Raw genomic sequence first — 26605 nt, 5'->3', positions numbered from 1 at the left:
GGCCTTCCTTTCCCAACCAGTCTCTCAGAAAGATCAGTCTCCCTGATTGTGGTCTAGCCCCTGTCAGCCAGATGTCAGCTCTTGGGGAGTTCCATGGCCCTGGAGCACTGACAGCATATTGGGCTCTGTACTGGTTGCTGGGTATCCAGTACATATGATCTCACTAAATCCAACTATCAACATTCGAAGTCACCTCTGGCAGTGCCAAGTGGTGCCTGATAGGGGTCATTAGGACCCTCCCCCCATCTTCTGTCAGTCTCCTCAAAGCTACCCCAAATAAACATATACTTTAATTAAATGGTATATATTTTAATTAATATGTGCTTAATTAATAAACCTACCCCTTCCCTGAGTGCCATCGGAATTAGTATTATTCTCAGTTTACAGGTGAGGACAAGTATCATATTTAAGTTATACAACCAGTAAATTATAAGCCTGGGTTCAGACATGGGCAGCATGTTTATAACCACTGCCCTACACAGCCGGCAGCCAAGGATGCTGCTTGCCTGCTGGGAGTGCTGGAAGCCTGGGTCCTGCCCTTCCTCGAGGCTAAGGTGGCTGCCTAAAAACAGGAAGCAACATCAGAAGACCTCAGAGGCCCCTTCCACCTCTGACTCCAGGGTGCTAAGTGATAACAGTCCTGAGCTGTATACCACAACAGCATGCCAGGCATTAGACGTAAAAAGTCCACCAGAAAGACGATGTAGCCATACTATTAAAGTGTTAAATTTATATACCCTTTGGGCTAGTGATTGCACTTGTAGAAAGACAGGCTGTAGAATTGCCCACCTGGGTACACAAAAGTATGTTATGTACAAGGATGTTCGCTGCATTACTGTTCTTAACAGCAAAAATCTGGAGATGTGCCAGCTGTCCCCCATTAGGGGATCAGATAAATAAATTATGTTTTTTTGATACAGGGGAGTGCCACAAAGCTATTAAAGAATGAGAGAGTGCTGAAGTGGCCAACCATCTGCAAAATACAGTGAAGTTTAAAAGCTAGTGAGAAAATGGTGTGTACAGTGGTATAGCTCATCCCTGTTATAAGTATGTATGTTTCTACAATACACATAGTTAGCTTTTAAATAGGAAAAACTGGAGGCATATACAACTGTTATAATTAACTCTGGGAGGAAAAAGAATGGGGACTCTCACCCAAGCCATAGATTTATATTGTGTTTAAAATTTTTAACAGACGTTTTTTTAATTAATAGAAAGAGAGTTGCATGATGAAGGTTTGTATTCCTATTATCCAGATTTAATAATCAACTTATGACATGTATCGTTTCAGGCATACCCCCACCCACCCGTCCTCTTCCATATCATATCGAAGAAAATCTCCAAGTCATATTATTTCTTTCATAAATACTTCAGTGCATGTCTCTAAAAGATAAGGACTATTTTTTAAAAGTAGCCACAATACTATAATCACCACTAAAAAACCCCCACAATAATTCTTTAATATTATCAAATGTCCAGTAAGTAATTTCCAGTAATCTTATAAAAGCATGAATTATTTTTGTGATAAGAAAAAAAATGAGCCCTGGCTGCTGTGGCTCAGTGGATTGAGTGTCGGCCTGCGAACCAAATGTCGCTGGTTCGATTCCCAGTCAGGGCACATGACTAGGTTGCATATCAGGTCCACAGTTGGAGGCACGAGTGAGAGGCAACCACACAGTGATGTTTCTCTCCCTCTCTTTCTTCTTTCCCCTCTCTCTAAAAATAAATAAACAAACAAATAAGTAAATTTTTTTTTTTAATGAAAAAGAAAAAGTGTCAATCCAGAGGGTAGATTGGTACTTTCCTGGAGATTTGTTTAGTGATGCTTATCAAAAGCCTTAAAAAATGTGCTTATCTTTTGATCCAGAAATCCTAACCCATTAATTTGTTCTAAGAAAACAAAGTGCAAGAGGCACACAGACACTGTTCCCTGGAGTGTGCAGTACCTGTTTCAGAGAAGTGGCTTGAAAAATATTGTTGAATCTGAAGTTGAGATTCTTTGCAGCCTTGTTTTTAAAAGGAAAAACTGAAGCAACAGAAATGTATGATGTTAAGATACTGGCTAAATCAGTGAAGGCAGATCCATGAAATGGGAGTCTTGTTCTGTCATTTAAAATCAGGTTGTAATAACACATGTAGATACTCTCCCTACATGAGGTGGAGCTTAGTCTCCCTCCCCTTGAGTGTGGTGTGGACTTCATGATTGGTGTCCAAAGAATGTAGAATGAAAGGTAGGGGGATAGTATGTTTACAAGGGTGAACCCCAACAGATGCTCCCTTACCTTAACATCAGCAGTGATAAATCATGTGGCTATCAGGCACCCCTTGATATAATGTGGTCTTCCCTATAAACTGTAACCCCAGTCTCATCATGAGAAAAACATCAGACAAACTCAAATTGAGAGGCATTCTACAAAACACCTGAGCAGTGCTCTTCAAAGCTGTCAAGGTCATGAAAAACAAGGAAAGACTCAGATACTGTCACAGACCAGAGGAGCTGAAGGAAACAAGTTAGACTGAATGCATGTGGGGTCCTGGATGCAGTCCTGGAACAGAAAAAATAACATTTGTGGAAGAACTGGAAAAATCCTAATATAGTCTGCAGTTTAGTTAATATTTTATTAATGTTAATTTTTAGTTTGGCAAAGGTACCAAGGTTATGTAAGATGTTAACATTAGGGGAAGCTGGATGAAGAATATACTGGAATTCTTTGTGCTCTCTTTGCTCTAAATCTAAAGTTATTTAAAAATATAGTATCATTTTTAAATATATAGAGATACTGTGGACCCCAAGAAAGAAGATACCTACTAAGAAAGGCTCCTGGTACCTAAGTGGGCTCAAATTTTTTAAAAACCAGTCCGGCAGCCATTTCTACACAAGGGCCTCCCATGCAAATTGCGCTTTATGGAGAAGTCAGCACTGAACTACCCGCCTCGGCACCAAACTGCCTGGGTTTCTGCCCTCTGAGCCAGCCTTTGTAAAGGAGTTTCTGGAATCCCATTTTAATCAATAGGATTGAGGCTTTCCCCATTCAATTGGAGCTACATAGCTTAACCCAATCAACACCTGCACTGAGCAATTAAAGCAGCTTCATTCTGACCAATCAGAAAAGTGCCTTTTGGACCACTCTAACGGCAAGAATTTGGCATTCTCATTTGCATGAGGAGAGACCAATCAGGAACTAGGAGTGGGGACTTCTGTCTATATAAGCCAGCTCCTCTCTGGCTCTGAAAGTGTTCTGTTTCCACCAGAGACTGATGGCTGTTTCCCTAGGAGCTGAAACACAGAAGATGTCTCATGGGAGGAGAGCAGACCTATGCAGGCTGCGGCAAACTGGCACAGAACAGAGCAGACCAATGAGGTACACATGAAAATATACATACACATGCAGGAAAGCCAAAGTCTGGAAGCATATATTTCTGGGGCTCAGACTCAGAAGCCTTCAGGAGCCAGGTGGGTGAGAACCTCAGTGGCTTTGGTGAGCTGGGGTGTTCATGATCCTTCTAAAATGGGCAGCAGCTTTTGTGGTCCCAGCCTCTTGCAGACCTGTAGCCCTTGGCACCAGTCCCAGCAGATTTCTCTTTTCAAAAGAAATCAAAAATCCTGGTTGTTACACAAATTTCCAGGGCTCACTAAGCTGAAGGAGGAAGGCCTTCAGGGTCACATGGTGAAGGAAAAGAGGGCTTGGTCTAAAAGGGGCAGGCATCACAGGCCACCAGCTGGACTCCACCCATCAGGCCCCACCACCTGCATCAGGACTGGAAGGGTGGCCCACTAGCCAAAGCAGGGGGCAGGGAGAGGTTGCAGCTCCTCTGGCCGGCAGATCTGCATGCTGCCAGGCTGGGAGGTGGGGTTTGCTTGGCGCCTGAATGCCTGGGTTCTGACCCTCAGATTCACCAGATCACTGCAGGGCTGTCGTGTGTGTGTGTGTGTGTGTGTGTGTGTGTGTGTGTGTGTGCGTGCATGTGCGTGTTATGGATATAGAACTTCTTTGGGGATTTCTGTGCATATCCAGGTAGGGTCTGGAGGACTTCAAGTGTATATCTAGGCATGACCATGTTATTTGTCTATGTGTGTATTGGCATGTTTATCCATCGGTCTGTGATGGAATGAAGGAATGTGTGAATTGTACAAATGCATCTGTCTGTGTATTGTTGTATTGTGTTTACTTGCATGCCTGGTGTACAGATGGGCGGTTTAGTTGTGACCACGCCTCTGTGGGTATATGTCGGTGTCTGCAGCTGTGTATGTGTCTGGCTGAGTGTATGTGTGTGAGTGTTTGTGGGTGTGAGTGTTGGATGCTGGGGGCCGGGAGGTCTGGGTTCAAGCCACTCACAATTAGCACCAGCTTCTTGATTCCCTGTGCTTGGCTCCTGCAAGTCCTCATAAAAAGCTCATAGGGTCCAGCCTTTGAGCCCTACCCGCCGGGTGAAAAGGGGAGCAGTGGACTGGCTACAGGGTCTGGGCTTAGAGAGCCTGGAATTCACTCCTGGTGCACATACAGGGCAACTGCCGGCCTGCCTTGGCCTACCTAGCTCCTGGGGGGCCCTCGCCCCTGGCCGGCCAGAAAGACTTGATCCAGGACACAGCCCCCACAGCATGCCACACTTCATTAACTCCCACAAATCTATGTCACATCCACTTCTTTATAGGAGATGAGCAGAACCCAGCCTGATTTGATCGGTCCCCAAACACAGGCTTTGGGTACAGGGAGCTAGTCTCATCACCATTCTTGTGCTGTAACTGGGGGGATAGGGGGACAGGGGAAATCAAGAAGATGGGTAAATGGGGGGCAGCTTGGGCAGAGTAGGAGAAGCAGGAAGTCTCAGAGACTTAGGGCCAGAGAGGCCCTTGGACAACCTCTGATCCAGTCCCCTCTTTTACAGATGAGGATACTGAGCCCATAGAGAGCAAGGTCCTCACCTGAGGCCACGCAGCAAGTCCTGGGAAAAACACATTCTCTTCAGAGTGCTGGGTAGCTCCAGAGTTCACGGTCCGTAGGAGCTATTCAATCGTATCCACTACACACCAGGCCCAGTTCTAAGCCCTGGGACGCAGCAGTGGGCCCCACAGGAACAGCCCTTACCCTCACGGAGCTTACAGACAGTAAACAAAGAAATAAGATCATGTCAAGTCCTGTTAGGGCTTGGGGAGAAAAGTACACCCTGTGGTACATTAGACTCTCTCTGTCTAACACGGTAGCCACTGGCCAATTTAAGTTCCAATGAAGTAAAATGAGAAGTTGCCCAGGCTCAGTAGCTACATTCCTGCTGCTCGTCAGGGCCACACGGTAGGTACTGTGCTGGGCGGCACACAAAGAGAATATTCCATTATCACAGAAAGCCTTGCTGGACAGCGCTGGTCTGGAGAGTGAACAGAAGGGCTGGGGTGGTGGATGGCCAAGGCGGGTGACATCTGTGCTGTCCTGATGCAAGAGAGCGGTTACATGCTGGTGTCCCAGGAGGAAGCAACAGGTGCAAAGTCTGTGAGGAGGAATCAGCATGGTGTGTTCAAAGGACAGAGAGAAAGTGAGGGGAGAAGCGGGCAAGATGGGACCAGGGAGGTAAACGGAGGCCTCTGGGGTCTTGGCAAGAGTTTCTGCTTTGTTTTAAGGGCATCAGCAAGCCCTGGGGAGTTTAAGCCGGGGTGACAGAGTTTTAAAAATACAGAGAGAATGGCTTATGGGGGAGGGGGGTAAGAGTGGAAGTAGGGAGACCTAGTGAGAGGAAGGTGACTGTGATTCCGGTGATGAGGGGGGAAGGGAGAGAGCCACCAGACATACCCCAAACCACAGCCACCGACATACCCCAAACCACAGCCATCGGACATACCCCAAACCTTAGGGTGCTGAAGCTAAGTTTCACTTGATCCCCAAGCTCCCCTCTCCTCTCCTCTTGGTTTCTGGGCACTGACTTGAACACCTTCGTTCCTACGACCCATCTGTCCCCCCTCCCCCACAGGCCACTTGAGCAATCACTCAGACCCGTTCCCCAGGCTCCCTTTGGTGGCTGGAGTCCAGTCTCGTTTCCAGGGCTTTGCTGCTCTCACTGCGTCCCCGGGACTGATGACACAGGCTCGTCTAGTTGTCTTGGGCTGATGGGAAGATGCTTAAGTCATTTGGCGTTTTATTAAGTTTCCCCTCCACGATGACCATCTTGGAGCCAGTGAGGAGAACACAGGAAGAACCCGTTTGCACTGGGTCCAGGAGGCACTAAAAGAGAAGGTTCAGCCTTCAGTTGCAACAACCTCAGGAACTTTGGTTGGATCTCGGAAGGAACTTCTTCTCTAAAAAGAGCTGATGGCATAGCCATGCATTACCAGTGGAAGGGACCCTTGAAGGCCCTAGGAATGGGACAGGTAAGCTACTCCCAAGAGTGGGGCTGCAGAGACCTTCCTTCTGTTCCTCAAATGCCCAAATCTCATTTTTCCCCAAGACCTTTGCACTTGTCCTTCTCTGCCTGGAATGTTCTTCTCCCAGGACCTGAGGGTGGCTCCTTCTCCATCCTGATCAGCACTTCTCACCCTGAAGACTTGCCTCTCTTCTGTGCTAGAATGTCAGCTTCCGGAAGACAGAACTGTTGTCTGTCTTGTTTCCGTCTGCACACCTGTGCCGGAAGCAGTGCTTGGCACCTGCGGGAGTCCCCATGAGGTTTTCGGTGAGCAGGTCGGGCAGCCCCACACCTTGTTGCGTGCTCTCACCGCACCCTCCCCTCCCCACAGCCCCTGAAGGAAGGGGTCCACATTCTGTTGGCTGGACCTGGAAACTGAGGCTGGGAGAGATGAGGTCACTCACCCAAGGTTGCAGGGGCACTGAGTGGTAGGCCTGGCCTCGAGAGGTCTGCTGGGGCTGCAGCGGGGGCAGAGGTCGGGCGAGGCTGCCAGCACACCACCTCTCCACTCGGCAGCTCTGTGTTCACCCTCGGGCCTCTGCTTCCTGCCGAGCTCCATCTGGGCACTCCCACCCACCTAGTGTCCCTCTGTGTGACTGCTACTTGAGAGTGACTTACCAGTGGTGCACAGTGGCAGGCCCTGAAGCCGAGTGTCACATAGCAAATGAAGAGTCATAGTCGAAAGTCCTGCCCATGGTGGCCTCAGCCTGGCTCTGCTAATGGACCAAGCCCGGGGCACTTGGTGACTGCACTGGCCACGAGGCAGGCAGACCTGCCCTCTTGGTGGCACTTGGTCATGCCCTGGGCTTCCATCAGCTGAGTGGACTTGGGCCGCCTCTCTGCTCAGCTCCGGGCGCTTCGGGAACCCCTCCCACCCAGCTTGGAGGTCTCAGAGGTTTTGTCACAAAGAACTGGGGGCCTGAGTTCCCGTGGAGGTTTTGTTTCAAACTTCCCTCTTGACCCTCTGCCTTCCTGAGACAAAGCTTTGCGCTCATGTTCCCCATGCTCGCCGCCCCCCGTTCTACCCCCTAAAAATGCATCCTGGAAGAGCGGACAGTTGGGAGCACACCTCCGCTCCCTCAGCTCATTGACCTCTTCCCTCTCTCCAGTCGAATGCCTCCCTCCCCTTAGCATCCAAACGAGCGGAAAATTATGACATTTAGAAAGCACCCCGCTCCCTGTCCCTCCTTTATTGGATCTCAGAGCCGCGCTGGCCACTCAGTTCTTTTGAACTCCATCCCTCGGTTTCCTTGGTGCCAACTTCATCTGGTTCGGCCCGCCCCACCCCAACCCCCAGCCACCGTTGCTGAGGGGCTCCTCGAAGCTCTGTCCTTAGTCTCCTCTTCATCTCTGGGTGATCACACCCACCCCTCTGGCCTCGGTTACAGTCCCCACCTCCCCCCGCGCCCCCAACACACGCGGGATGGTGAGAATCCTGAACACACATGGGACAAGTTACATGCACCAAGAACCTGAGTCAAGCACCTTATTATTATGAACTCATTTGACTCTCCTTGCAGCCTAAGACTAGATGAGGAGACTCGGGTATGCAGAGGTTGTGTTTGTTCCCAGTTTGCCACAGTCATTATGTAGCAGTTAGTATGTGTACACAAACCTGCCACTCTGGGCCCAGGGTCCATGCCTCTCACCACTGCACCTCACTGCCTCCGCTCAGCCTGCACCTCTCCCAGACAGGTGTGTTTAACCACTTCCTGGCCGCCCAGCTCCTCCTGCGCTCTGCACCACCTAAATCAACACCCCAACAAACATCACCCTGGTCTCTCCTGGCCCGCCTCCTTCTCCATGTTCCCTCTCGGATCTTTCCAAATACCTACTGGTGTCTGATAGATGAAACACTGTGCTAAAAATGAGTCATGGAAGTCAACAGAGCAGATGCGTCCTTAACCTCCTGGAGCTCAAATCTAGTGTGTGGGGAGAGATGGATATTAACGAATCAAGGTACCAATAATGAATTAATCCAAGAAAATTATGAAACAAAAATAGTCATTTAAAGCTGATACCTAGAGAATGAATTAACCAAGTAAAGCATGTGTGTGTTTGAGTGTGTGCCTGTGTGTGTATATGTGTGTGTGGGGGGGACTTCTTGCACAGTGAATATCATGTTCAGGGGAATCAGTACCCAAGTAAGACCCCAGCACACACACATACTCGTATACGTAATGGAAACAAACGTTTCCTGAAACAATACTTGACTATGTGTAATGTCCTTTGATATTTTATCTATTTTTTTAAAAATGCGGGTGACAATTTACTACATGGATTTTACAATGGCTCACCGCTCTAGTTTGCCTGTTCACCTGGGTCCCCTAGTTGGGTTGTTTGTTTCCCAAGTGTCAGAAGTGTTTGTTTCCAAGCCTGTTCATGCCAGTAGTGTTTGTTACTGCAGGTAGGGGACTGAAGTCATGTCCTTTACCAGTGAAATATGGGGGGGGGAGGAGCAAGAGTTGTTATTTTTAGGAAAACTAAATTGAAAGTATGGGAAAGACTGGGGAAAGAGAAACACTTAGAAACAAGTCTTCCAATTTAGATCGTCTTGCCACAATTGTCTGTCAGTACCTGTCACAATGCCTGACACTTCATGTTCATGGATACAACAGCTTACATCTGCCCACGATGTGTGTGCTAAGTGCATTTCTTTATTCTTCTTTCACCCTCAAGGCAATTCTATGAAGTAGACACTATTGTTACTCCCATTTCAGATGACAAAACTGAGGCTCAGAATCTTGCTCGGGATGGAGGAGTCAGAGCAGAAACTTAAGCCCTGGATCTCTGACTCTAACACCTGAATTCTTTTATTTGTTTATTTTTGTCAACTTAACTTTTTTTATCCTCACTCGAGTACAAGGGAGGAAGAGAGAGAGAGAGAGAGAGAGGGAAGCATCAATCAGTTGCCTCCCTCACACACACCAGCCCGAGACTGAACCTGCAACCTAGGCATGTGCCCTGACTGGGACTCGAACCTGCTCCAGCCAACTGAGCCACACCAGCCAGAGCTAACACCTGAATTCTCAACCTTTGGTTATGTGGTCTCGTCAAGCGACAGGAAGGAATGAGTGAACACCCTCTCTGCACGGGGCTTTTCGCCCCCTTCAATCAGAACCATAACTGGCAGGCTAGGTGAAGGAAGATCAGTTTCCATGGCAACGAGAACAAGGAGGACGAAAAATTTTCTCTCTTTTTAAAAAAAGATTTTATTTATTTATTTTTAGGGAGAGAGGAAGGGAGGGAGAAAGAAAGGAAGACATACATGGACAGGTTGCCTCTCGTACGCCCCCAACCGGGGACCTGGCCTACACCCCAGGCATGTGCCCTGACTGGGAGTCGAACCAGTGACCTTTCAGTTCACAGGCCAGCACTCAATCCACTGAGACATACCAGCCAGGGGAAACATTTCCTTCTGAATGAAAAGGCTCCCCTTCTGCCTTGCATGGAGCGGTGAAGCTGGGGGGCGCGGTGGAGGTTGTGCTGAGGTGAGCAGGCTCCTGGTTGAGCGGCGGAGGGTACAGGGGCTTCTGCCCCTTTCTGTAAGGAGGAAAACCAATCCCTGGTTCCGAGCTGAGGCTTTCTGGGGCCCGGCTCCAGCCCTGCCCTGCCCTGGGAGCTCCGTGTCCAACAGTAAATCTTCTACCGGTTTCCTTGTCCTCACGGAACTGTCCGTCGGAGGGAAGCAGCAGACATGACCCTGTGCAAAATGCCACGAATGCCAAGTGCCAGGGCGGCGAGGGGATAGAATGGGGATGGGAACCACACCTGAGCAGGCTCTCCTTGGCATATGGCACTTTAGCTAAGGAATTAGGGGGACAAAGCAAGGGGATGAGGCCAATGCGGGGAGGCCAGAGTGCTGCCAGGTTCCAGGACCAGAGGAGGCTGAGCCCGACAGAGCGGGCAGGGGCCTGGCAGGCTGGGGCCCGGCAGGCAAGAGCCAGGAAGAAACTCAGTGTGAAGCTCGTAAGGAAAAATCTCACTTGAGGTGTATCAGACATACCTCTTTTTCCTTTGATTTCAATGCCATGGTTAGACCCTGAATGGCTTTATCCCTCTTCAAACTATTTTTCTTTTCCGTAGCAATTTCTCTTTCCTTCTCTCTCAGGTCCTCCTGAAGTGCCTAAATTAGATTAGAAAAAGATTCACTAAAGTGATGTGTTCCAACCAAAATGCATTGTAAATATATCTTTAAGAGCACATTCAAATGCAGTTATTCTATCTTATTCCTGTCAGCCTGTGATTAATGTTTCCAAGTAGAGCCGAACGTAGTGGCATCAGCTCCAAGTCACTGTGTTACCGCTCATAGCAGCAGGGCCGGGGGGAAGGAAGGGGATCAGATCAGTTAGAACGATGACAGCTATTCCTACAGGAAGGACTCCAGTGCCTTCTGGAATTTGAATGCAGTCACATCGGTGTCTTTGAAACCACACCAGGTTATTTGGGGGAAACAACAGATCATTAATTTCATTCCTTAATGCTACGAAAGCGAGCAGAGAACTTAGTTTGATGGAGACAGAACATATACATTTATCGTCTGAGTTCATTTCTAAAGATAATCACTGCTGCCTCCCTCCCAGGCTGTCGTGAGGATCAAATGAGATCACGGACGTGCAAGTACTTTCTAAGCTGGCAGGTGCTCTACAAGAGCCAGCTGCCGTGACTAAGGGACTGCGGAGCAATGGCTTTGGAATCAGACTGCAAGTCTGAATCCCTGCTGTACCTCCGCCAAGCGACGTGACCTTGGATGAGGGACCTCACTGCTCTGAGCCTCACGGGCCACATCTGCAAGATGGGAAGGCCTGCCTCACGGAGTTATTACAAAGGCTGAGAAACCTTTTCCATAGGGCCTAAAGCTCGACTGGCAGACAGTAGCATTCGATGAGTGACAGCTAATGCCACACAGAATTACCTGCTGCACTCAGAATAAAGCAAGAGCCAAGGATAAATCTTCAACACATTTTTAAGAATTGTATCAACATACCTGGATCCTCTCTTCAAAGCGATTTCTCTCCGTCTGGCGCTCCATTTGTGCAGCCTATGAAAACGCATTAATTGGTGCCCAGAAGGGACCCACAATCCACAGCTTCCCCAGAACCCTAAGAATGAGCACCTCCTTTACTTGTTGTTCCCCTTGCTGTGGAACTCAGGAAAGCAAGTGCCCACTCCTGTCCCACCCAAGTGAAGAAAAATGTGAATATGAGCAACCCACACAGAGTAAACCAAGGAGCCACTGGACAATGAAAAGGGACAAGGCCGAGGAAGTGAGACAGACGGTTCTGAGGAGCAAGAGACAACGGCTGAGGACAGCCAGCATCTAACTGGTGAGGCCACAGAATTCACTGCTGTGTGCGGGACAGAGGAGGCCCTGCTCCGTAAAGAAGCTGAGACCTTCCATGAGCACCCAGAGTGTCTCCTAAGGAGAACATACCGCACATAGCAGCCACCCAGGCTCGAGCAAGAATGGGACGGTGTGGACTAGGCCTACCTGCACGTCCAGGTCCTGCCCACCCTCTTCCAAAAGCTGGCCGAGGAGGGCACCCAGTGTGGGGAGGGGTCCAGGGAGGCTTTCGGGTCAGTACTAGTAACCCACCTCTTGGAGCCTAGGAAAATATAGCAACTGCTCTGAGCCAAGGCGAGGGGCCGTGATCCCCGCCTCACCCGCGGCCAGGATTAAATGAGGCGGCGCACTGAATCCCTCCGCGGGCTGCCGCCCAAACCAGTGAGTGCCCTGCCCCGCTGCCTCTGAAGTCTCAGACCAGAGATGGCCTTTAGCCTGCCTCTAGCCAGGTAAGTACCATAACGTCATTCCAAGAAAACCCAAAGGATGAAAATAAAGTCTCTGGGCAGCAACAAATTAACACACAGTGCAACAGGCGCGCAGGTATGGACTGTTTCCTTAACCCCCTCCATGAACACAAGGCTGGAAGGGGAAGCATGTGCCGGCGCCCCCGGCAGAGGGAGGCTCTGCTCACTCCTCCGCTGATGGGGGGTGACACTGAGAAGCGAACTGTGAGTGAGCCGTGGGGACTGAAGGGGCATCCCATCTCCCGGAGTCTGGCCTGCTCAGTAAAGTCCCCACTCCGTGTCCTCCCGCCTCACCTCACTGTCTCTCTCCTTTTCCTCCCTCCGAGCAGCAGAAAGTCCTTGGCGCTCTCCCGATGACACGTTCTCATCAGGAGACACCATCTGAGATTTCTCCTCTTGAAGGCACTCAATTAAAGCCTGTTTGCTCTTCAAAGACAGCTTCAAGTCCTCAATCGGTCTAAAAGAGAACAAAATTTAAATATTAATTCTAGGCTGTTCTCTTAGCTCAGTGGAGCAGGAGGAGGTAGGAAATGGGGCCATGCATCTTCAAAGTAGACACATCCAATGACTGAACACGAATGAAATCACATTTTGCAAGTCGGAGATTAAGGACCAGAATTCACGTGACCTTAACTGTCCCCTCACCCCCAGCCTCCCAGGCACCAGACTAGGGGTCTGACTGAGTCACAGCCCTGCTCAGACATCCAACAGCCCCACCACCGAGAGCAGTGGATTACTACTTCTTCGGCCAAGAAATCTCCTTTCCTATAAAAATCTGGCACTGAAAGCTAAATAAACATGACCAATAAAGCAGACTATTCTGGTAAATGCAAAAAAAAAAAAAAAAAAAAAAAAAAAAAAAAGAGGAAGGACGTCTCTCCAAGGCATCTCAGGTCAAAGGTTAAAATGCACTGTCTTCCGAGATAAAGACCAAACTCCTCTGCAAGGGGGCCCGGCCGAGCTTTCAGGGCCTAGGACAGAAGCCGGGCTGTGCTGCGCCCCCAGACCTTCGCGCACACGCCTCCCTGCACCCCACTCCCACCTCCACCTGATAAACGCCCATAGTCCTGCCAGGCTCAGCTCGGCATTATTCTCCTAGGGGGGCCTTTGCCAACCGACACCCCCGGCGGCCCCTCAGGTAGAGCCGAACACGTCCTTCTCGAGGCCACCAAATTACCTCTATCACCTGTTCTCTGACAACAGCCGCATTGTATCGGCTCTCTGAGCCTGCATTTCCTCAGCTATAAAATGGGGATAACTTATGTGGAATGGAGATAAGCTATTTAAAACGAACCTCCACCGCTCCAGGCATATGGCAGAATTCAACAAATGACAGTTGCTATAATTATTACTTTTCCTTTTAGCACGCGATGATGAGCATTTTGTCGAAGGACCCTACGAAGAGTGTCTCTAGCTGAGACTAAAAAGCAACGCACTGGGGCGGAAAGAGGACCGGCTCCCAGGGTGAAGGTGAGGAGGGGGCTAAGGGCAGTCAGAGCCCCCGGCGGCGCCCCCTGCAGAGGGAGGCTCTGCTCACTCCTCTGCTGACGGGGTGGGGTGGGGTGGGGGTGGGGTGGGGGGGGTAACACTGAGAAGCAGACTGTGGGTGAGCCGTGGGGACTGAATCTCCCAGAGTCCGGTCTGCTCATTAAAGTGCCCCTCCGTGTCCTGTCACCTCACCTCAGTGCATTGGCTGAACATTTGTACCTCCCCAAAAGTGATGGCATTATGGGGGTGGGGGGAGGCTTTGGGAGATGAGGTCATGTGGGTGGAACTCCCATGAATGGGACTGGTATCTTATCAGTGAAGCTCCAGAGATCCCTTGCCCCTTCGCCAGTGGGGACACAATGAGAAAAAGGACCTGAGAGGGGGCCCTCGCCTGACCATGCTGGCACCCTGAACTTGGACTTCCAGCATTCAAAACTGTAAGAAATAAATTTCTATTGTTTATAAGCGACCCAGAGTGGGGTATTCTGCTATGGCACCAAATGGATTAAGACAACCGGACATGGAGGGAACTGGCAGCACCAGTACAAGGCTCCCAAAACCAGGAAGAGGAGTAAGAGTGCCCTCTAGGGGCTCGGCTCTGAAATCATCACATAATCAACGGGAGAGACAGAAAGTCACCCAACTGTACACTAAAATGGGTGTTGTGTCTTGTGCAACTCACACCTTGATAACACTGATTTCTTAGTTACCTTAAAGCAAGTTCTAGCCGGGGATGGACATGAGAGGGGCCGGGCCCACCTCAGGGGGCAGCAGCGCTCGGGCAGGACCATGGCCCCATCCTCCAGCACCTTCCTGGTTTCCAAGAGCATCCAGAAACCCAGGCTCTTACATAAAATTAAGACTTTTAAAAATATTAGCGACTAGTTAAAACTTCAAAAGAAAAACGAAATCAGATAAAACATATCTGCTGGCCAGACTTGACCTGCAGGGCTCCTCACTGTCAGCTGCCTGGAAGATACAGACTAGCTTTGAAGTCCAATCGAAGGACAACAAGTAGCTAACACATGTACCTTCGAAAAGGGTGGTGAGGGCGCAAAACATCCTTGTGAGGGCGCTGCCCCAAGCCCCGTCAAACTGTGTGGCAGATCTGACGTCACCAGGGCCTGACCGGGGACCCTGTTCCAGTTCTGTGCTGAGCCCTCACCTTCTGTCACTGGCTCAGCTTCCTAAACAGGCCTGCCTTCAGGGAGGAAGCACACAACACCCTCAGCGAGCAGAGCCCCAGAGGACTCCCTGCTGCCTGAGTCTCTGGGACGTGGCTGGGGCGCACCTACCCCTGCGTCAGACGCATTCGCAGTTCTGACAAGTCAGGCTTCTGCGCCTACCCAGCTAGACCTGCGGGAGACCCCAGGAAGACGAAGCCTTTAGCAAGGCCCTGACCAGACAACCCACGTCCACGGACACCCCACCACTTGGACCAGTGATTACTCAATAAGCATTAAGCCTTCCCAAGCTCCCTTTCCCCAAAAGACAAGAATCCAAGTTTCTGCACTTTCCTCTGGAATTACCTAGAAACTGAGCCAGGCTCCACACCACTGCTCATGCCGTTCCCTCGGGGAGGCAAGGCTTCCCCCGCAACCCCATCACGCCTCCTCCCATGAGCCTTCCCTGCGCCACGCCCAAGCAGAGCTGGGCACTCCCTCACTTAGGTCTCAGCACAGAACCCTGTTTGTACCTCTGTCCCCTCTCACACGCGGGGACTCCATAGAAGGAAGACAGTGCTCCTCTCTGCATTGCCCACACCCAACGCAGCCTTGCTCAGTAGCTGGTTCTTGAATGGATCCTTAAATCCTCTAATTCAGGCCTTAATCCATATACCCAATGTTCTGGACTCCCCTCTTGGATGCCCACAGTCCCTCAATCCAACATGTCCCAGCTGAAAGCTCATCTTCCCAGCCCCTCTGCCCCCAAACATCTTTCTCCCTCTTCCCCCCTAAATTCAGCAAACTGCACTACCATCCCACTATTGCTCACCTGGGTGAGGGGCTATCTCTGCAGCCTTTTCCCTCAGTCTCAAATCCAATCAGCCACCAAGCCCTTCGCACCAACATGTGATTCTACCTTCTAAAATATATCTCTCTCTTATCCCCTAGTTCTGTCACCTTAATCCTGTCATCATCAAGATTAAGGGAAAAAGAGAAATCAAAATAGTCTTTCCCTTTTCCCTTTGGCTACCAGGAAGCTTACAGCCAAAGCCAAATGCTATACTCAGTATCTGAGTGGAAAATCCCAGCATGAATTTCTATCTACTACCTCTCTCTCTCGGTCCTCAGAATCCTAGTGTCCTTACTGTGGGAACAAGGAGGAAAGGAAGGGGACAGGGAAGAGACAATTCTTCCCCCATGCTGCCAGACAAATGACTGTCAGGTATCGGAGGGACAGAGCCAGACCTGTCTTTCTCTTCCAGGCCCAGAGCCATGTCCATGGTCCCCTCGTGCATCTTCTTCATCTCCAAAAGCTTGTTTTCCAAGCTTAACCGCAGAGCCTTCTCCGTTTCTGTCCCTGCAAAGGCCTTTTCCAGTTCTGCTTGGGCGGCTTTCACATCCTAGAGTTAAATTAAATGCATGTGATGCAATTTTCCAATACAATTGGGAACACTTTGAAAGGAAATTGGATTAAAATATAAATATTTATGACTTTTTCTCCGGCACATTTCCCCTCCCTGAATTGTACTATACATACATGGGGAGAATCAGTAATAAATACATTTGCCAGCCATCCTTCCTTCTTGTATCCTGAAGAGTAATAGGCATTTCCTATGGAAAAGACTCAACTCTACGAGAACTGTTTTGGTTTTGAAAAATCAGATCAATATTTACAGCTCAATGAGAACAAGGAGAAATGCGCCTCTCAATACCTAAACATACGTAAATCTCAAAGAGTCACCATAATCTCCACACAAATTCATTCCACACCCCACCGCCCCCACTAGCTTTTTTTAAGATAATGACTACACAATAGTTCTAAAGTACATTTTCTGTATCACCAAAGAGATTTAGGTGGTGAAAAACTCTAGGTTCTTCCGAGGCGCTCACAGAAACCAGCAAGGAAGTTATCTAAATCACGCAGCCAGGGTCTGTGTTAGGGATAAGGGACCTGGGGCTCATGAAAGTAACCTGGGACTACTCAAGCCAACCGCCTCGAATCACATCACAAACACAGAAGTCAAATCATACTGGGTACAAAGCCCAGCTCCCACTTACTTGCTGTGTGACCTTTGGGTAGTCACTTAACCTCCCTGAGCCCCATCTTTTCAATCTACACAACAGGGATAACAACCATTTACCAGAGACTTGTTGTGAGACCTGCCAAATGCCTGCTGTATCACAGGAAACTCAGAAAAATGTGGCTTCTTCCCCCCAATCCTTCCCCTCTAGGACCTCCCCCAACACTGTCTCCCAAGAGACTTGTCTGTCAATCATAGTGGTAGCTGGGAAAAATCATTTCCCAATATTCTGAGACCAAGCAACAAAACCTCTGACTTACTGAGAGCCTACTCGACACCGGGCTTTACAAGAAGCTCTGTTTGTAAATACCCTTGATTCTCACTCAACCCTAACAACTGGCAGACTACCGCAGTTCAGAGTGCAGGCTCTGCAGCCAGACCACCAGGCATTTACTTCCTGTGTCCCCTTAAGCAAGTGACTCAGCCACTCTGTGCGAGGGTCACGTTTTCCTTTTGGTTGTTAAAAGATGACAAAAGCACTTACCTTCTAGGTCTGTTGAGGGGATCACCTAAATCAATGTATGCAAAACGCTGAGAAGGATGCCTCACATACGGTAAGCCCCTGAGAAACTGGTAGTAGCACCGCTGTTATTACAATTACTACAGCAAAGCAGGTAGCACTAGCCTCATTTTACAGAGCAAGAGGCAGGGACTCAGGGAAGGGAACTGCTTTATCTAGGGTGACAAAGCTAGTAAGTGACAGAGCAGGGATTCAACCTAGTACTGCCCATTGTGCGGGCACCTTAAGACAGTGGGAAGCACTTACTGAGAAAAATAAGATGAATGAGCAAGATTAGGTTAAGCGTCTTAAAAGGCTCACAATTATCTTAACTAAAAGTCAGAACCTGGACTCAGAGACCCTTCTTGGACTCACAGAGGTCCCGGCTCTACCACTCATGACCATGACTCGTTTCCCACCCTCTCTGGGCCCATTTCCTCGTCTATCCGATCAACCTAATATCTACACACCCCCATGAAGCTGACAGAAGGGCTCCAGTGAACATCGTAACTGGAGAAGGACACTGTAAGCTTCAAAATACAGTACAAATATACCCACTCTTTGAATTCAGACGTGCTTTTTGGTGCTATTTCTCCTCATGTCTGCTTAGAAGAATCAGGGTCGCAGATAGAGAAAGCAAGATGAAACAACAGACTCCAAAGATCAAGACATAAGTAACTAATTTATGCAACCTTTTTAACATATTGAACCAGGATTTTCTAACCAAGAAACATCCTGACTCCCATCAGTCATAGGAAGCACCTGAGAATCAGGAAGATGAGGAACTATACACAGTGCCCCCCGGAAAAGAGGCACTCAATCAACACTGGTGGGACGCTGGGCTGGTGGCATGGAGGCTGGGCGCTGGGGACGCTGGGATGGTGGCATGGAGGCTGGACGCTGGGGACGCTGGGATGGTGGCAAGGAGGCTGGACGCTGGGGACGCTGGGATGGTGGCATGGAGGCTGGACGCTGGGATGGTGGCAAGGAGGCTGGACGCTGGGGACGGGCGGCATGGACACATAATGTCCATGATGGGTGAGTCACTCCCCCTCTCTGGGCCTCGGTGTCCTCTTCAGGGAAAGAAAGGCACTAAACCAGCTCACAAGAGGAGTGGTGCAGCGGGAACACGGGGTTTTAGATCAGTCACCCATTTCTATGCAAGATTAAGCTTGGATTGGTTAGCATTTCTCTCCGCACCTCAGTGTCCTCGCCTGTAGGAAAGAGACAATAACGGCCAATTTGCAGGATGTAAGGGTATAAATGCTGTATGTCAAGCACCCAGAATGGGCTGGAACCACGGAGATGCTCAACGAGGATGGCTGTCATGTCTTCAGAAACTCTGACAGTTTATGAGGAAAAGAACAGAATTCTGCCCACTCCGTTATTAACCCACTGGAAGGAACACGTTCTCCTCGGGGTTTCCAGACTTGCCTCTTCTAAAAGGAATATTCTTTTGGTCAGGAGATCTTCAACCTGCTTCACCTTCTTCTGAGCATCCTCTTTCACCCGCCGAACTTCAGAGCCGCCCCCCTCAGCGAGGCTCTCAACTGCTTTGCTGCAAAAAGAGGCAAATGAGGGTGACCATCAGGTGGTGACTGCATTCACCCTAAGAAACAAGGAATATTCCTACAGACCTGTTACATTAATTAGTATCTGTAACTCAAAAAACACTGATAATATAATATATAAATGTATCGAATCAACATGTTGTACACCTTAAACTTACACAATGTCATATGTGAATGATGTATCAATAAAAATACATATTATTTAGCCCTGGCTGGGTAGATCAATTTGTTGGAGCATCATCGCTGTACACCAAGACTGTGGGGTCAATCTCTGTTCCAAAGGCATATACAAGAAGCAACCGATGAGCCCTGGCCGGTATGGCTCGGCTGGCTGGAGCATTGTCCCATGGCCGAAAGGTTGTGGGTTTGATTCCCAGTCAGGGCACATAGCTAGGTTGTGGGTTCGATCGTCGGTCAGGGCGCATATGGGAAGCAACCGATCAATGTTTTTCTCACATCGACATCTCTCCCCGCACACCCCACCCCTGCCCTTCCTCTCTCTCTAAACTCAATAAACATATCTTCGAGTGAGGATTAAGGAAAAATGTTTAAAAAAATACATACTATTTAAAATAAAGTAAGAATCACCTATAATCTCAGGATAGCTACGCTAACATTTTAGTATACAGCCTTTGAGGCGTTTTCTACAAAAACAGAATCATAGAGTATACGTCTGTGATCTGACTTTATTGCTGAACACAGTATAAACATCCTTTTGTGTCAATAAATATACATTAATATTTAGAGGCTGCAAATTAATTTGCTGTATAAAATGTACTACATTAAATTGACTCCTATTTTTAAAACATTTAGATTGCCTCTGACTTTACACATTTCTCTGATGACAGTGATGAAGCTCTGGGAACAGTGGTCAGCAGGAAGTGTTCCACAACTGTCAGTTTTATTATTTGTTACTATAAGCAACGTTATGCTGAAAGCATCCCCGTGGGTATACTATCCAGTGCTTTCCTTAGGGTCAATCCTAGAAAGAGAATTACTGGGTCAAAGTGTAAACACTCTGAAGATTTTTTTGACAATTATTGCCAAATTTCCCACCAGGAAACTTCCAATAAAGTACACCTCCACCGGGGGTAGGAACGGCAGAGAGCTGGTCTGACAAACCAAAGTACAGGGAAAAGAATGAAACAAAACTGAATCTGAGGAGTCATGGGACTGCATGCCTCGTCTTCTGCCGGCTGGAGGGGGAGCATTTTAGCTACAGCCCACCTAGGTGGGCACCAGCTGGCACTGAGGGCGAGAGGAGAGGAGAGGGGCGAGCAGCCCACACCCCGTGCTACAGAAACATAAAATGCAGAGTCCTGCTGCTGTGGCACCATGGAGCACGCCCCCCGCCTCACAAGCCGCGGGGGGAGGGCACACCCACATCAGACGCAGGACCAAACCACTGACGCCTTCCACTCTGGTCCTCCCCAGAAGAAGAACAGGGTCGGATATGCATTTGTGAGACGTACCCAGAGCAGGTCTCATCGGTTTCTGAAATGACTGCGGGTTTCCTAAAGGCAGAATAATATAAAGGAAATGGCTCCACCTAAAGCTGGTTTCTCAGAGAAACTGCAACAGAACACACCTATTCACCAGCAGCCTCCCAAGCCCTACTTGAGGGCTGTGTAAGACTTTCCCAACCAAGATATGTGATCGGACACACACATGTACAGGCCATGTGAATTTGGGACTGAGAACAAGGGACAGTCAAGAGGGCCATCCTTGCTGCCCAAGCCTCCAACATGAATTGCCTGCAAATAAAGACTTTATTCTTCTCGTGTCTCCTTTCACCATGAGCCTTCCGAAGGCCCCAGGGCCGTGACATCACTGTAATGGGACTCAATGTGAACAGCTGGAAAGAAAGAACATAGACTCTGAAGCTGAACAGATCCGCTTCCAACTTCTCACTGTTTTGTCCTCAGTGTGACTCCGGGTGAATTACCTCTGAGACCTCAGTTTCCTCTTGGGAAAAATGAGGCGGTGACCTCTTGGAATGAACATGCTAAGACACGTGGTGGTCACAGCACAGGGCTCCTTCCTCTCCGATCCGAGTGCTGCACGGCAGCCTGTTGCCGCCAAGGCCAGCGCAGTGCCTGCCTCGCTGAGATGCCTGGAGCGGCCTCCTTCTGCCCCCGGCTGGTGTCTGCGCTGAGAAAGGATCATCCGCTGGCCAGAACTGAGGCCACCACGGCCACTTCCTGAGTAATGCCATGAAACGTCCTGAGCCCACTCCCTCAGCTCATTTCCTGACCAATACTGTCTGGAGTTCACAGATTCCCGATCATTTCTGTCACTTCGCAAGAGGGCATGCTATATGGCTGCAAGAATGCTGGACTGGACGCTTTTCCTTCCTGAGCTTTGGATCCAGAATTTTCCAGTCTTGAGCTTCCTCAAACCACCACAAAGGTTTTAGCCCCAGGGTTTTCTAGAGCCTCCTCTAGAAAAGGGTCACTCCCTCAATTAACCCACCCCACGCCCCACTCCAGCCAGCGAGGGCAAATACACCAGCCCCTCCTGTCCGCCCAGATCAGACCTTGGTGTTTTACAGTCAGCCTCCTGTACTTTGTCAAGCGGCCGACTACAATTTTTAACAAGTACTGGCATTATTCAGTTTGTTCGCATTTTAGTTATACCAATAAAATATACTCCCAATAATAAATGTTCCAACTTTTCATTTATCATCTTTGTATGTTACAGTTACTGTAGCAATAAAATTTACACTCAGCAGTACAGTGCAATCTTCCTCTACTAATGGAATTATTATTTTTGTTTGTGTTTTAAAGCTACAGAAATAAAATTTACTCCCAACAATATGTCTGCTTTTGTTTTTAATGTCCCCTTATGGTAACTGACAAATAGAACAATGGACTGTCAGCGAGCATATAGGTTTACTTCACAGCAAGGCAGAGTGGGCTCCTGAACCAGACCAGCTCCAGATCTGTTACCAGCCTGAACGAGTTCCCTGCTCCTCTGAGCCTCAGTTTCCTCTTCACTTAAATGGGAATTGTGGCTGCCTCAAATAACTGCTGTAAAAGCAAATGCGATATAGCATGTCGAGTGCCAGGCACAGGCTTAGAGGCTAAGACGCTTCTCCAAAAATGTAAGTACCCTCATAGGACAGGGCTCCTTCCTCTCTGATCCGAGTGCTGCATGCCAGCCTGTTGTTCCCAAGGAGACAGACAGCAAGACCTAAGGAGAGGAAAGGCTGAGAGAAACTGGTCTCATCCAGCTTTCCACCCAATGCAAAAATGAACCTTCTGTAAACACCCCTCTCGCTGCTCTTCCTAACCATCAACATTTCCTCTTGATTCTTTCCATTCTAATTATAGTTCTTCAGGGAAAAGCCGACCACCCAAAACAGAAACAACCACAGAACTCAAAAAGGAAGTGGAGGGCATTAACAAAAAGATACTTTTCCATCAACAGGTACGCACCACACACACACCGCGAGGTGCCGAGCAGTGAGAGGTAAAGGCAACGGCACGCTGAGCAGGTCAGCGGAAGACGGCGTGCGTGTCCTACGGCAGGTCACCCACACAAGGGCTCTGTGGAGCAGGAACAGCTGAGCAGCTCTAGGGCTCGGAGGCCACAGTCCTGCCTATTGCTAGAGCCAGCCCAGAGCCCCTGCCCTTTCCACCGGCCCTGAACCCCACTAAGAAAGAGGCCCTTGGCTGAGATGTACGGTCACTCTGAAGAAATGAGAAACACGCATGGAAATAAAAAAAGAAGATGAAACCTCGTGCTGGACCAGAAGTCACAAACTTGAGCTCTAATCCCAGCTATGATCTTTCTGGCTGAGCGGTTCTAGTCACGGCCCTTCCCTTCTCCAAACAGAAATTCCCTCCTCTCTCAAATGAGGTCTGCCTCAAGGTCTGAAGAGCCCTCGGGATAATGATGGACTGCAAAAAGATGCTAAGTGTTTTATGAACTGGAGAGCGCTGCGCACAAACGGGACCGTCATTACATGCCAGAGAAGCTGGTGAAAGTGGGCTGAGGCAGCCACGTGTGGCCCCGCAGGAGGCCTTCTGCAGGGTGAACAACAGGGCCTGCGGGGGGGGGGTGGGGGGGAGGGCTGTCAGGGCCAAGGCAGAGCGTTTCAGTGTCTGTGAGCTGTGTTTGCAGTAGAAAGTCGGCGGAGAGAAAGCTGGGGCAGCTAAGTCACTGTGAGCATTCTTAAACACAGCTCAGGACCTTGACCCCCAACCTACCCTTGACAGCTCCCTGCCCATCCATCACTTAGCCCTGTTGATCCCGCTTCCTCAGTGTCTTTCCAATCCCCCTATCCATCTCTTGTCACTCATCCGTCACCGACTACTGCGCTAGCCTCCTAACTGGTCCCCCTGCTTCTACGCCTGCTCCCTCTACAAAACATGTCCCACTCAGCGTCGACTGACCTTTTAGAAAACAAAACTGATTGTGTCAGTTCCTTAAAACCCGTGACTACTTTCTCTCTGATCTCGGGATAAAGACCAAAATCTCTGATGAGGCCTCCAGACCCTGCAAGGCAAGGCCCCCTGGACTTCTCCCCTGCCCTCAGTCCCGCACGCTCCTCTCCCCTTCAACACTTCTCTCCGCCCTTTCACTGCTTGGTCCCTCCCGACCCCCCAGATCTCACCTCCGATGCTACGTCCTCAGGCCCTTCCCTGCTGGGGACCCACATTACACACCCATTCCCACGGCTCCCTGTTTCTCTCACCGCTCTCCTCCCAACTTCACTGATACACACATTCTTGAAGCGCTTCATCCTCATTGCTCCCACTGGAACGCAAGCCCCACGTGCCTGCTTGGCTCAGCACTGCATCCCCAGGAGCAGGGTCCGGTGCAGCACAGAACAGTGGTTTAAGAAGTATTTTCTCAATAAACTGACCAGTAAGAGCAGACCAAAAGGGTCTTGAACACTAGTTGCGGCGGTTCAGAGAATCTATGCAGACAAACATGTGCACAGGCCCCCAAAGCACCCAGCCCCGTGTGCTGCCCTGCGTGCGCAGAGCCTTGGGGAGTCTGGGTTTCCCTGTGCGCACGCCTGACTGAAAGCGGTCCGGGTCCAGATCTGCAGCAGGCAGGGCGCCGAGCAGGAGCGGGACCGAGCGCGACACTGACTGCCGGGCTTGGTAAAGGAGGTCTGACTCCTCGCCCAGGGAATGATGAATGATGTGCTTCTGAAAAAGGAAAAGGAAACTACAGCCACAAGAACAAAAACGTGTCTTCCCCGTTTATTCACTCATTCATTCACTCACTCAGAACATGCCACGCGTGCCAGGTCAAGCGAGGCCTGGGAACCTGCCGTCCGCTCAAGGCTACAGCAGTCGGCCTTCCGGCTGCCGGCCCTGTGGCAGTAAAAGGAGCCACATGGCCCGGCCCAGAGTGCAGCTGCGCCCTAAGCGGAAGACTCCGCGCTCCCGGCTCCACGTCCCGCAGGAACTCTGCTGCCGTGACAGACGAAGCATTTCCACATAAGCTTTCAGCTGGATCCTTGGCGAGTCCACCCTGGGCAGTTTTCTGCCACGCTCACCAACTGAAACTCAGCACACTTGGTACCCCACTGTCCCCACAAACTATCACTGCACCTCCATTACACTTGGCTCCTAGGATGAGTTGTCACCAGTCTCTGATCAGCTCTTAAAGTAAGGAAATATCTGTTTTCAAAAATCCTCCATGTGTAGCATGAGTAATTACATAATAAATGTTTATGAATGAACGAATGAATGAGCAATTGAGTCATAGGTTATATTCTCTGAACTGTGCTTGTTGTTCAATAAATAATTAATTAAAATAATAGTCTTCAAATGTTCTTTAAGCAAAACAGAGAGAAAAACAAGCTACTCTGACTGAAGCCCCATCCTCTGCCTCACCTGCCGCAGGAGTCCCTCAGGTCCCCTTTATGCCCCCAGGACTTCTACAGCGGTGAGTGAGCTAATGATATACTTAAAAAATATGAACAGATCTCACTAATGTATCGCTGAGGAAAGGGACCAGACCCAAAAGCATAGTGTAGGATTCCATTTCTACCACGGGCAGAACTAAGCAATGGCGATACTGCTAGTTAGCAAAGTGGCCGTCTTTGTGGGAGGAGGGTAAGTTCTGGGAGCACAAAGGGGCCTTCCTGGGGGCTGGTGATGTGCTGGTTCCTGGTCGGGATGGTGGTCCCATGGGTGTCTCTGCTGAGAGAAAATTCATCCTGCTGTACGTGTAAGATCTGTTCATTTTCCTATAAACTTTAAAAGTTGGTTGAAAAATAATGATATATAAACAAAGCCTCCTTGGGGTCCCCCGAGCCCAGCTGGGGAACAAGAGGCTTAGGAAGCACGAGGCTCTGTTTCACTGACCCACGCAGCCGCCACAGGGGGGCCCTGGGCGACCCCCGAGCATGTGACAGGATGACGGGTACTCACGAGGCTTTGATGAGCAGCCGCTCTCTCTCCTGGAGCTCACGCTTCAGACTTTCCACTTCCACCTTGAGCTCGATATTCTTCCAGACGAGGTTAGGGAAGAAAAGAAACAGTGTAAAACTACAGGCCATACTGTGCCTACAGTGGGGAAACCATCTTCAGAGTGGACTGATCACACCACGCTTGTAATAGGCAGCCGTCAGATTCCAAACCTCATTAGCCTCAGGGCACAGGGAAAAGGGAATTTCCAAACCCTGGTGGTCTCATAAGAAAGCCCCAGATTTCACAAGACTTGGAACAATTATGTAAATTTTGCAAGCTTCGAACAGCCAGAGCATTCAAACACCAAGGCATAAATGTCATATGAGAAAGGCCGATTTAAAAATTGTTTGCCCTCCACCAAGCAAATTTACAAGCAATTCTGCAGTTTGCTTTTACCAGTCCAAGGCAATTACTTCTGGTTGTTTACCATCATACGTGTGCTGGTTGTGGCAGTGGAAACGCTTTACAGCTTCAAAAAAGAAAACATGTGGGTGCATAACTGGAGGCCTCGTCACTGCCTGTCTCATTTCAGTGGGAGATTCCAGGGTTCTCACCAAAGAGCCGCAGCTGCACGGACAAGCTGGCTATTAGGGACACCGCTGCGTTCTCCAACCAAATGCCTTCCTTGTAACTGACCAGAAGGAAGGGAGTCGCACGTGGCCTGGGGCTCACGATTCACATGCGAATCCAAAGACAGAGTCTTCAGCAAGCAGCTCCCAACGTGAGACAGTGGGCCGGTGGCTGGCTTCTCAAACCAGTCCATAAATGTAGCCCAGACAGTGTTAGATGAATTCACGGAGTGGAAACGGGTCTGGTTGAAAAGTTTTCAGAGAACTGCTCTAATTCCAGGTTCTCTTTGAAATCTTGCTCCTCTTTTAATAATTCATGCCAAGTTTACATTCTACTCCATAATACATGAATATCGTTTTAAATCAAAATAACATTTCCAGTAAAATTTACAGTCTCGGAGGATATGCCTCCCTCCTTTCAGCCAAGCAGCTCTGGGGGATCCCCAGGCTGAGAAGTCAGCCAGAAAGGAAAGGTCATGGGCTTCGGACCAGGAGGACATGGGTTCAAATCCTACCTCCACTCTTCACGAAATGGAAACCATAGTAAATCAGTAGACGCTCATTTATTCATTCCCTCTCTTCACAGACATTTACCG

General features: G+C 49.3%; 1 protein-coding gene and 1 long non-coding RNA gene across 6 annotated transcripts; one reads left to right on the top strand and one right to left on the bottom strand.

The window, feature by feature from the left end:
* Nucleotides 1-9577: 9577 nt before the first annotated feature.
* On the bottom strand, nucleotides 9578-26310 carry LOC149997499 (CDK5 regulatory subunit-associated protein 2-like). 5 transcript variants are annotated; one of them, XM_090292512.1, is made up of 10 exons: nucleotides 25995-26310; nucleotides 25868-25909; nucleotides 25402-25478; nucleotides 18870-18993; nucleotides 16101-16255; nucleotides 12496-12658; nucleotides 11378-11431; nucleotides 10397-10516; nucleotides 10040-10093; nucleotides 9578-9933 (listed from the first exon to the last, which is right to left on the bottom strand). In XM_090292512.1, exons 2-10 carry the CDS (start codon nucleotides 25871-25873, stop codon nucleotides 9754-9756), a joined length of 933 nt encoding a protein of 310 aa, XP_090148638.1. In that variant the 5' UTR covers nucleotides 25874-25909; nucleotides 25995-26310; the 3' UTR covers nucleotides 9578-9753. The 5 variants fall into 5 exon arrangements, with proteins under 5 accessions (XP_090148638.1, XP_090148637.1, XP_090148636.1 ...); XM_090292511.1 differs by having other exon boundaries at nucleotides 25868-26310; XM_090292510.1 differs by having other exon boundaries at nucleotides 25402-25909.
* Nucleotides 13468-14154, top strand: LOC149997500 (uncharacterized). The gene is made up of 2 exons (XR_016514260.1): nucleotides 13468-13671; nucleotides 14006-14154. It is a non-coding gene; the product is annotated as an uncharacterized LOC149997500 (long non-coding RNA).
* Nucleotides 26311-26605: the final 295 nt, after the last annotated feature.

Source organism: Furipterus horrens, unplaced genomic scaffold (genome assembly GCF_987537825.1).
Source record: "Furipterus horrens unplaced genomic scaffold, mFurHor1.1.pri manual_scaffold_11, whole genome shotgun sequence".
Lineage (NCBI taxonomy): Eukaryota > Metazoa > Chordata > Mammalia > Chiroptera > Furipteridae > Furipterus > Furipterus horrens.
Note: the sequence above shows the minus strand (reverse complement) of the source record. Positions and strands in the feature narration are given on the sequence as shown.